General features: G+C 42.8%; 1 protein-coding gene across 1 annotated transcript in view; it reads left to right on the forward strand.

Moving 5' to 3' along the window:
* Positions 1-12711, forward strand: part of slc6a11b (solute carrier family 6 member 11b) — a 182729-nt gene that overhangs the window by 141080 nt on the left and 28938 nt on the right. The window contains exon 9 of the mRNA XM_041191094.1: positions 6131-6255. Within this exon, the coding sequence (XP_041047028.1) occupies positions 6131-6255 (125 nt within the window). The remainder of the gene's footprint in view (positions 1-6130; positions 6256-12711) is intronic.

A 12711-nucleotide genomic window follows, 5' to 3' on the forward strand; every position in this document is an offset into this window, starting at 1 on the left:
ATCCAACAACACTCAACATCATCCAGGACAAAGCAGCTCACTTGATTGACACCCCATCCACTAACCTAAATATTCACTCGCTCCACCACTGACGCACAGTGGCAGCATTGTGTACCATATACAAGATAAACAGCACCTTCCAAACCAGCGACCTCTACCACCTAGAAGGGCAAGGAGAGCAGATGTATGGGAGCACCACTACTTGCAAGTTCTCCTCCAAGCCACACACCATCCTGACTTGGAAATATATCACCATTCCTTCACTGTCGCTGGGTCAAAATCTTGAAACTTCCTCCCTAACAGCACTGTGGGTGTACCTACACCACATGGACTGCAGCAGTTCAAGAAGGCGGCTCACCACCACCTTCTCAAGGGCAATTCGGGATTCACAATAAATGCTGGTCTTACATCCCATGAAAGAATTTAAAAAAGCTTTTTTTGCGCTGCTTGTGGGTCAGGAGGAGCAGGAGTATTTCCCCCAGACACAACAAGCTGCCCAATAAACCCTGCTTCTGAGAAACACATTCTTCTATATTTCCTGACTTCAACACACCTGAACAAAATGCACACCTGGCCTCAAACCCAGGCTTCTGAGTGAGTGCCAGTCAGTTCAGCAATGCTGACTTCTAAAGTAAGGCAGGTCCATATGTAGGGCATAATTTGTACAATTTATTCTTTTTGACATTATGAGCAGTGATAGAGATAGGTAAGTCTCACTTTAAAAATGGTATTCTGTGCAATTCATCTACATAAGAATAGGATGACTGGGGATTGGAGATTGTCGATACTTAGCTGCTGACATGTCCACTGGGGGGGCAGGAGAACCTGCCCTCCGCATAAATCCAGTCCGTTGGATTAGCAAAAGGGGTTTAAAAGGAACGCCTGGTGCAGACCCAAAACTTCTAACAACACTAAAATGGTTTTAAAGAAGGCCCAAGATTTTGAGGAGCTTGCTTTGCCACTGGAAGTGAAGCAGAGCCGCAGGAAGTAATCACTGGCAAACCTTTTCTTTATTTACCCCCAGAGGAAGGCAGGGCCTGTCTTCTGAAAGCCATTGATTCTATTCTATTCAACTTTTGTTGGAAAGCATATTCGAAGGCTCTATTTGATCCAGTACAGAGAACATCTCAGCTCACAGCTCTCACTAGAGCTAAAGGCAATGTAATGACAGAGCTCCCACGAACACCCCCAGATATACTCCTATGCTTTCTATTGATGTGTGGGCAATAGGAGCAAATAGAAGACATCTTTGAATCCACTGATTGAATTTCCCAGATAAATTGTGCAGGGTAAAAACCTAGCAAATGTAGGTTCTGGCATAGAATTCTCTTGCTACACCTCTCCATGCCTCTACCTCACTTTCGCCCTTTAAGACACTCCACAAAACCTACCTCTTTGCCCAAGCTTTTGGTCACCTGACCTAATATCTTCTTAAGTGGCTTGGCACTTTGTTTTAGATTGCTTTTGTGAAGTGCCTTGGGATGTTTCATGATGTTAAAGGTGCCATAGAAGTATGAGTTGTTGTTGTTGTCCCAAACGGAAAGTGTCCGGTGGGAAGGCAGACCTTTTCTTCCCTTCCCACACTCTGGAGTTTTATGCTGATAATCAAGATCTCCATGTAGAACTAATATCCTGCTTCTGAGAAACACATTCTTCTATATTTCCTGACTTCAACACACCTGAATAAAATGCACACCTGGCCTCAAACCCAGGCTTCTGAGTGAGTGCCAGTCTGTTCAGCAATGCTGACTTCTAAAGTAAGGCAGGTCCATACCCCCCATCTGATCCTGCAACTTATACTTTACCCAGTCTGGTATGAGTGGTTCATCTCTGAAATACCAAACTATGCTCAACATGAAACACAAACCCAGATTCCCATTGTTTGATTAGTCGCAACAAATAAACAATTCATAAGAGGTGTGGTGGACTATTCATTGAATTCTTCTTGCTGGCGACTGTATAAATGAGATTAACATCAAACACTGTTAATTGACTATCAGGTTGCAGAGTACACATGTTCTGTATGCCATAAGCTCTCACCTGTGCCAGTAGAACAAAAGGTTTGAGATCCTAATGTCTATTGAGTGCCATTAGTGTAAATTCTGTCCAGCAACATCTCAGATGTGTGTGTGTGTGTGTGTGTGTGTGTGTGTGTGTCTGTGTGTGTGTGTCTATGTCTGTGTATGTGTATGTGTGGATGCTCTGCAATTACAAGCTGTGAACTTCAAAGAGTATGAGATAATCTTGCCCAGCAAATATCCCAGACATTTGGAAGATTGTGAATGACTGTTGAATTCAATGAATAGTCCACCACACCTCTTATGAATTGTTTATTTGTTGCGACTAATCAAACAATGGGAATCTGGGTTTGTGTTTCATGTTGAGCATAGTTTGGTATTTCAGAGATGAACCACTCATACCAGACTGGGTAAGATTGTGAATGACCAAATGGATTGTTATGAGAATTGCAGTTCTTAATGATCTTTGTGTCTAATAGGTGGATATCCATTTACAGAATCAGGCAGCAGAAAACATTCTGTAAATCACAACTGTTTTATTGTTAAACTATAGTTCAGTACAAATACCAGTTTCCACTCTTCCCTTTTTGGATCCTTTCCCTATCCAGAAGCACCTCTTGCTGGGGAATAACCCAGCTCTTGATGAGCATCACCTGCTCTCAGTTCACTCTGAAGCTTGTTCTGGTTTGCTCTTAAAGGGACCTTCATTTCTAATATTGTCACTTTGTTCTAACCTATCTTCAAAAGAATTTGGAGATGGATGTTTGGAGGTTTTACACCAAACTAGGAGTAAAATGAAAGATAGAGCTTTAATTTACATCGTTCCTTTTATGAACTTAAGGAATCCAAAAGCATTTCAAAGTTAGAAGTAAGTTTGAAGCTGTCAGGTATCAAAGGTTAATCAGGAGCTCCATGATGTTTTAACAATCAGCTTGTATTGAGGGCAGGCATAACAGAGGCATTTTCATGGTGTTTGACATTTCAGGAGATCATTTAGGCTTGTAATTACTGTTTGTAATTGTAACACGTTCAATTCCAATAAAGCAGCCTTGTAGTTTCCAGTCTAAACCACACTTTGTGAGAGTAATTATTAATTCCTGCATTTACCTAAGCCCAGGAGATTCTGTGGTCCATGTGATATATTCCAGTAAGACAGAAAACAGTAACAAGTGCTTTTTTGTTTGATTCTGGATCTTGCTACATTGCCCTAGGCATTGAGGAGGTAAAGGGTCATTTGGTTCATGGGAGATGTAACATGCACTTCCAGTTGTGGTGCTGAATCGATGCAACATACCTAATGTAAATACCTAAACCACATAACAGAAGATAACAACGTTGATCAGAAATAAGACTCTCAGCTGCTTTTATCATTTTGTAGCTTTTTCTTATGAATCTCATTGACATTGTTTATTAAATGACAATGCTGTGACATGCTTACTAGAAAAAGTGTATTCTGTTTGTGGGTCCCTTTAAAATTAGATGACTTGGTATAACTGAGAAAGTAGAAAATGAATATATTTGTCTTTGGGTTCAATCGGGTAGATTTGCTGATTGATTGTGCCCAATAAACGGGTGTAAGTGAATGTGTAGCCGAGCAGCGGGGAAAACATGGGGAAAAATTGGTTATACTCGATCTCTGTCTATCTGGCCCTTTGTTTTTCTGTTAAGGTTTTCAAATGGCAGGAGCAGCACCCACCAGTTTGGCCAGTTTTGAATTTAAATGAGGTTCTCAGGTATTCATTTGGATATCCACACAATTTCCTGGAGCTTGTCCAACATAGCACATGGTTAAAAATTGTGGAATTATAGAACATTGCAATATAATCAGTGGCAGAGCATAGATAAGGCATCTAGCACTGTAATCTCTGCCAGCTGTGCAACTCTATGAAATACCTGCCCTCCTCTAATTCATCTGCATCTCCATTTTTAATTGCTACACCACTGGTGGCCATACTTCAGCTGTCCAGGCACCAAGCTCTGGAAAACACTTCCTACACCTCTCTAACTCACTTTCTTCTTTTAAGACACACCTTAAAAGCTACCTCTTTGTCCAAAGTTTTGGTCGTCGGACCTAATATATGGCTGGGTGTCATATTTTGTTTTTTAATGCCGCTGTGAAGCACCTTGGGATATTTCACTATGCTAAAGGTGCTAAATAAATAAAAGTTGTGGTTTTCATTGTTAGTGTAGCTTGACAAACTTGGCACCATCCAGGGCAAAGCACCCAACTTGATCTGCACCCATCTACCACCTTAAACATCCACTCCCCCCCACCACTGATGCACAGTGGCAGCAGTGTGTGCTATATACAAGATGCACTGCAGCAACTCCTTTGACAGCACCTTCCAAACCCGTGACCTCTACCACCTAGAAGGACAAGGGCAGCAGATACATGGGAACACCACCATCTGCAGGTCTCCCTCTAAGCCACACGCCATCCTGACTTGGAACTATATCACTGTTCCTTTACTGTCGCTGGATCAGAATCCTGGAACTCCCTTCCTAACAGCACTGTAGGTGTACCTGCACTAGATGGACTCAGCAGTTCAAGACAGAAGCTCAGCATTACCTTCTCAAGGATAATTAGGGATGGGCAACAAATGCTGGCCTTGCAAGTAACACCCACCTCCCATGAAAGAATAAAAATTGACCTTGCCCTGCTGTCACTAAAATCAGGTTAGGAGAATTGTTCTCTGAGCCCTTCACCCTCCTCCTCCTCCTCCCTCTTCTAGCAGCTTGTCCTGCTCTCTGTGGTATCTGCTCATTCTCCAAGTCATGCTTGATTCCAAGAGGAAGACCTACTCATGCACTCATGACTGGGAGCAGCTATTTTGTGCAGTACCCTTGAAGTCAAGAAAAAGTCTTTCAACACCTCTACCAAGATGGGCCAAATAATCTACTTCTGTGCTGCTGCGTTCCATGATTTTAAGTTAGAGTGGGTTTATCAGGAGCAGCTGCTACACCACTCCCTGTATGCTTCCAAAACTTAAACAATGATGAAAAGTAACAAAAAAACATGTTGAATTGTAGCAACAGCCAAGAGAAATCGACTATCAGCTACTCCGTTAAGTAGTTGGTGATTCCTTTAAATGGTGCTGGTGGTGGGGCAGGGAGGAGACCTACATGATGTTTACCTTATATTTAGCTCTGCGAGATTAAGAAAGGGAATCAGCTGGGGTGTGGGGCTACAAAACGGGAGCACTGATATCAAACCATTGCAACTGATTGAATACATGATTTGCCTGCTCTCTATACGTCATGTAGATGCTAAGTCTTTGTGCACTAACCCTTTGACCTTTGACCAAGATGGTGTCTGATGAACTTCATGCTAGGAGTGTGCATGCACACTCGGATGCCATTTTGGAACCCTGAGGGCATGCGTAGCACCCGAGAGGATAGGTGCTCAAGCCGAATTTCCAACGTATCCCAATGTGGATAGTAATTGCAATGCCTAGTGGGAGCCCACAACCAAGCTATACTCGAGAGGCTTTTTAGGTTCCCAAGTCATAATTAAATTAGGTATCTTACCCATACTGCAGCTGGAGTGCCTGAGCAGCTCTCCAACTACATTGTACCTCTGGGAAAGGCTGCTGAATGGCAGACCACTTGCTTAGTGCAACTGCCCCCACCTCGTACCTGATAGTTCACCCCTATGCTAGAAATTCAGCTGGTGCATAACAGACAGCCTTCAGTTCTTTAAAAGCTGTTGACGTTTGACATTGGCAACATACCCAGGGAACCGGAAAATTTTGAAAATGATCTTACCTCGCATTATCAAGTGAGGTAAGGTCAGTTGTGCAATCAGGCTGCATTAGTGTTTGGCTAGCATTTCAGATTATTTGTATGAAATGTTTTGGGAGCTTATCAGAGTAGAAATGATTAGAATAAAGTCTTCCTGATTTTGATGTGACAGAGTCAGTACTTCTATTCTTACCAAAGAATTACTTTGAAGTTACTTTGAAGTTAGAGCTGATATCCGTTTTTTTAAAGGTGCATCCAATATGGTAATCACTGAATATTAACTGAACTGTTCTCTTGTTGATAGACAAGTGTTTATTGAACACAAAAGCTGGTGTTTTGCGCGTTAAGTAAATGTTGTTGCTGTTTTGCAGGGACTGCATAATGCTATGCTGCCTCAACAGCGGCACCAGCTTTATTGCTGGTTTTGCTATTTTCTCTGTGTTAGGATTCATGGCTTTCGAACAAGGAGTGCCGATAGCAGAAGTAGCTGAATCAGGTGGGTTGCGATCAATCAGGTAAATTATGAATAGATCCAAGTGAACTGATCCAAGTTTGACAAACCAGATAATGTAATAGGCAAATTTGGGCCCAAAGTTACTTCCTGTTCAGCATCATTTCCTAAGCATCCTGTGTCTTGGAGAGTAAAATGTAAGCGTTCATCTTCGGCAATAATGCAACATGGGCAATATTGAACTGGCCACCCATAATACACTGCACACTATATTTATTTCCATGGACTTCAGTGAAAGTGATTATCAGGTTGGGCCTATAATAGTTGATTCAATGCAATGTCCCCCATTTCGCTGCTTAAAATGAATTGCAGCCTCATTGTCTCTGTATTTACTTTTCCTTGTTTTCTACACTCGGAGAGAAGGATAATCCAAACAGTGAAGTACCACAAAAGGATCAGTGCTATTCTGTGACCTGATGGTAAGAACTGAGCTTCTGCTGGGCAAAACTAGCTCTGACTTTGTTTCTTGGCCCTGGGAGAGAATGTGTAGAAATGCAACACAGACTGAGTTCAAAGCAAGGGATAAAAACAGAAAATGCTGAAAACATTCAGTCCATCAGGCAGCCTCTGTGGAGAGAGAAACTGAATTAATGGCCAGAAATTTTGGGTCGACTACCAGGGGCGGGGCCCGCTCGCTGACGCGTAAAATGATGTGCGGTGACATCGGGCGTGTGTCCCGACGTCACCATGCGTCATTCAGATCTTCAGTTCGGCGGGCGCACACCGGAGTCAGCTGCATGCCCACCAAATTGTCAAAGGCCTATTAAGGCCATTTAAATATCAATTAAAGAAATTAACGCTGCTGCCCGTCCAACCTTAAGGTTGGCGGGCAGGCAAAGAGCACAGGCAGCCTTCGCATTTATCATGAAACCTCATCCATGGGCGGGATGAGGTTTCATGAAGGGTTTATAAGTTGAATGAAAGTTTTTATTAAAGTCCATTGACGTGTCCCAGCTCATGTGACACCTTCACATGAGGGGACATGTCTTAAAATTTTTTAAAATTCTTCTTAAAAATTCTTGAAAATCAAACTAATCTCCCTGAGGTAGCTCTGTTACTCAGGGGGATTTCTACACTTTTTTGCACACATGCACAAAAGAGCGCAGGCCCTTTCATCCTACTCCCCCTGCCCGCACAGGGAACGCTCAGCACTTCTGGGTGCACGTCACGTGGGCCGGGCTGTGATTGGCAATTGGTCATTTTCCCCAATGTTTCAGATTGATGACCTTGCATCATAACTCATCTGTTATTAATTCATCTTTCCAACGTTTGCAGTGTTTTGCTTTTTTTTAGAAACTAGATAAATATGTTGGGGAACATTCATGGATGCCCAAGTGATATTTAAAGCTGAAGCTATAAATTTGCCACTTGCCAATCAGTTTATTTCTAGATTTCCTGATGCAGTTTCTATCTAGGCAAAAGGCTGCAGGGCAATATTTAATTCCTGGTTATCAGTAAGAATATTCCACCACCTGAAGTTAGACTTAGGAAACATTACGCTGGTTAGATTATGAAATTCTGCACTTTTGCACATCATGTTGAGGTGTTAGAGAATGAAACAGAGTTCCACTTTCCCTATCCAACATTAACAACAAGGTTAATGGTACCCCAGATTTAGTGTGGGGCCAAGATCTGTCTTCATTATCCCAACAATGTATCCTAACTTCAAACACACATTAGTGCACCATTCCATTTCACACACAGGCTATTATCTTGGACTCTCTGAGGAAGGTTTACTTTTTTCTAATTTAAAAACAGCCTTCCTTGCCCTTCCAATTATTGTTTTCCCTCATTTTTTGTTTGCTTATCTTACCTTTTTAAGTTTTCTATTATTTCCTGCTTTTCTTTAAAAAAAAAACTTCTCCAAGTGTATATACTTGTTAAGTAAAATCCTTTTTTCCCTTTTGTTTTCTTAAATATATGTTTTCCCCATTTTTCTCTTTTGTTCGTTCATTCTGCAAGGTAATGAGAAGCTACTGAGCGACTGGAATGATTGAACATAGAGGGAATAAAACAGGGAGGGACCAATACTCTATAAGGCAATGGGAAAACAACAGAAAGAAACTGGGAGATGAGTAAGATGATAAACCTGGGCAGTTGCTTTGCTGGTGTGACAGGACTAAGACCTAATTTTATAATATGTATATTATGTTTATATTATATATATATTTATATCCTCATAGCTACTTTTTAAAATTGTAAGTCTGGACAATGACCATTTAAAATGACTGAAGCTATATCTGACTGTGACCCTCGAACAAGAGCTATTTGGCAGTATCGCACCACCTTGTGCCTTGTTATCTCTGAAGAGATGCTAATGACCCCTGTGGACTGCAGAGACAAAATTAAAAGTGAATTATACAAAGGTCATCTGCATTTCATAAGCCAGGCTTGGCCACTGGCATCTATCAGTCTGCTAGGACAAGGAGCCTTGCAACCTTCAACCTTCAACCTTCCTTTCAAATTCTCAATGGTTGAAGTACTAACAATCTCAGGAACCCCAGACAAAGGAATATACAACCTTTGTCAAAGCCAATGTAGAGAGGTTGGTGTCATGTGACATGACCCCCTTAGCTGGGAGAACCAGTTATATTGTCTTGCTGTACTGCAAAACATTCTTCCATCTATCAAACAGCTGCTCAGAAAAGGAGTTCTGTTCAGGAACAGAACTTCCCCCCCTCCCCTCCCCACCCCTCACCCCACAACCTCTCTACTGAAACTTCTGAACTTCTATGCCATCACCTACACAACTAATTCATCTCTACGTGCCAATCTCATTGAGGAAGTCATCTCTACTGGAAAGGTGGATTATCCAGCATCAGTTTTCAACCTGCTGACCTCTGTGAAGGAATACACCATTGGTCTTTGACCCTGGACTCTGGACTCACATGAAACAATAACTCTTTGCCCTGTGGCCTTTGTCCCATAAATCTTTCTTTCTCTATCCCTCGTTGATTGTATGAATGCACTGGAGACTACGTATCATTTTGAGTCTGTGCAAAGAAACTAGCCCTCTTAATTCACCTTATCTCAAGTTTGCTGTGGAGTTATTAATAGAAATTAGATTACTGAAAAACTGAAGGGTTGAGAAATATGCCACCGCTTATAAAGGGGGAAATCAAAATTAAAACACCCTCTGCTTACGGATGGGTGGTGGGAGGAGAAATCAGGCTGTTTAAATTAAGCCCCCTCCTGTCCATAGCAATGTTTCTATATATCCTCATGGCTAATTTCTAACATTTTAAAACTGGACAATGACCTTTTTAAAATGGCTGAAGCTATGTCTATTTGTGACATGAACAAAAAGGGTTATTTAGCTGTATTGAAGAATTTTGTACCTCATTTTCTCTGAAAAGACCCTAATGACCAGACCCCCCAGCCCCCGTTCCCCCATGGGCTGCAGAGACCAAATTCAAAGGGAACTACATAAAGGCCACCTTTATTTCATAAGCCAGGCCTGACCAACCAGAGTCGATTCATCTGCTAGGACAAAGGACCCCACAACCTCCCTTTTAGACTTAATGGTTGGAACATTAACAACCCAAGGACCTGGACAAAGGAGTACACACACTTTGTCAAAGCTAGAGCGGAGAGGTGGGAGTCATGTGACATAAACCCCTAGCCAGGGGAACCAGTAATATTGCCGTGTAAAGCTGCAAATCTCAGTCTGCCATTTTACCATCTACGAGTAGCAGCAGAGAAATGGGGCTCTGTCCAGGTTATAATGCCTGGCCCCAACTACACTGTTTATACTGTAACTCCTGTACCATCGCCTACAAGACTGATTCATCTCTGCATGCCTATCTTCACTGAAGTCAACTCTATGGGAAAAGTGAACTATCCGGCATCAGCTTTCAACCTGCCAACCTCTGTGCTGGAATACACCATCGGACTTTGATTCTGGACTCTGGGATCATGTGAAACAATAATTAATTTCTTTGTGGCCTTTGCCCTATAAATCTTTCTTTCTCTACCTCTCTTTTATTGTATGAGTGCACAGGGTGCTTAGTGACTGCCCCCCACCCCACCCCCTGTGCCCTGCCCATCACATTTTTACCCTCTGAGTTTCTCTGATCTCAAGTTTGGTGTGGGGTTATTAATAGAAAATTGGATCACACCAAAACAGAGGAGTTGGGAAATACGCTATTGCTTATAAAGGGGGAAGCAAATCAAAACACCTTTCTGTCTACAGATGAGTGGTGAGAGGAGAAATCAGTGTTGTTTAAATTAACCCCTCTCCTGTCTGTAACAAAATCTAGAAAATAACACAGCCCCATGCAGCTGGAGAATAGATGTTCTGCTAAATGGTTAAAGCTTTTTGTCAGCTTCATATTTACATCTTTACCAGCAAAACATTGCGCCACTAAGTGGCAGTACCAAGGAATTGCATTGTGCTCACAATGAGGATGCAAACTCATAAAAAAAACAGGTTTCCATGACAGCCACTAATAAGATTTTACTGCTTGTCTATTATAGATGAATCAGAACTAGAAAGAAAAGAATGAAATAGCTCAATTCTCCTTGCTTTATTTGGGGATGCCAAATCAATGAGTTTTCACTTATTTATTATTGAAAAGGAAGTGTGCTGCACTCAATGCTGCCAAAATACATATTTGAGGTAGATGAATTTAGATATAACTGAGCATTCCAACGTTGATGTAATAAGGATCCATATTTTCCTCTGCATGTAAATTTTGATGAAGGAGGTAGCTCAGATTAAATAGGGAGGCTTCAATAGAATAGCAACTACAACAAGTAGTATTTCTGTAGAGATAAAAACAAAAATAAAAACAAAAAAACTGCGGATGCTGGAAATCCAAAACAAAAACAGAATTACCTGGAAAAACTCAGCAGGTCTGGCAGCATCGGCGGAGAAGAAAAGAGTTGACGTTTCGAGTCCTCATGACCCTTCGACAGAACTTGAGTTCGAGTCCAGGAAAGAGCTGAAATATAAGCTGGTTTAAGGTGTGTGTGTGGGGGGGGGAGAGATAGAGAGACAGAGAGGTGGGGGGGGGTGTGGTTGTAGGGACAAACAAGCAGTGATAGAAGCAGATCATCAAAAGATGTCAACGACAATAGTACAATAGAACACATAGGTGTTAAAGTTAAAGTTGGTGATATTATCTAAACGAATGTGCTAATTAAGAATGGATGGTAGGGCACTCAAGGTATAGCTCTAGTGGGGTTTTTTTTAATAATGGAAATAGGTGGGAAAAGGAAAATCTTTATAATTTATTGGAAAAAAAAAGGAAGGGGGAAACAGAAAGGGGGTGGGGATGGGGGAGGGAGCTCACGACCTAAAGTTGTTGAATTCAATATTCAGTCCGGAAGGCTGTAAAGTCCCTAGTTGGAAGATGAGGTGTTGTTCCTCCAGTTTGCGTTGGGCTTCACTGGAACAATGCAGCAAGCCAAGGACAGACATATGGGCAAGAGAGCAGGGTGGAGTGTTAAAATGGCAAGCAACAGGGAGGTTTGGGTCATTCTTGCGGACAGACCGCAGGTGTTCTGCAAAGCGGTCGCCCAGTTTACGTTTGGTCTCTCCAATGTAGAGGAGACCACATTGGGAGCAACGAATGCAGTAGACTAAGTTGGGGGAAATGCAAGTGAAATGCTGCTTCACTTGAAAGGAGTGTTTGGGTCCTTGGACGGTGAGGAGAGAGGAAGTGAAGGGGCAGGTGTTGCATCTTTTGCGTGGGCATGGGGTGGTGCCATAGGAGGCCCATCTCCCGCGCATCCGCCCTCACGCCTTCTCCTCCCTCCCAGAAACATGATAGGGTCCCCCTTGTCCTCACTTATCACCCCACCAGCCTCCGCATTCAAAGGATCATCCTCCGCCATTTCCGCCAACTCCAGCATGATGCCACCACCAAACACATCTTCCCTTCACCCCCCTTATCGGCATTCCGTAGGGATCGCTCCCTCCGGGACACCCTGGTCCACTCCTCCATCACCCCCTACTCCTCAACCCCCTCCTATGGCACAACCCCATGCCCACGCAAAAGATGCAACACCTGCCCCTTCACTTCCTCTCTCCTCACCGTCCAAGGACCCAAACACTCCTTTCAAGTGAAGCAGCATTTCACTTGCATTTCCCCCAACTTAGTCTACTGCATTCGTTGCTCCCAATGTGGTCTCCTCTACATTGGAGAGACCAAACGTAAACTGGGCAACCGTTTTGCAGAACACCTGCGGTCTGTCCGCAAGAATGACCCAAACCTCCCTGTCGCTTGCCATTTTAACACTCCACCCTGCTCTCTTGCCCATATGTCTGTCCTTGGCTTGCTGCATTGTTCCAGTGAAGCTCAACGCAAACTGGAGGAACAACACCTCATCTTCCGACTAGGGACTTTACAGCCTTCCGGACTGAATATTGAATTCAACAACTTTAGGTCGTGAGCTCCCTCCCCCATCCCCACCCCCTTTCTGTTTCCCCCTTCCTTT

The sequence above is a fragment of the Carcharodon carcharias genome, chromosome 7 (assembly GCF_017639515.1).
Source record: "Carcharodon carcharias isolate sCarCar2 chromosome 7, sCarCar2.pri, whole genome shotgun sequence".
NCBI lineage: Eukaryota > Metazoa > Chordata > Chondrichthyes > Lamniformes > Lamnidae > Carcharodon > Carcharodon carcharias.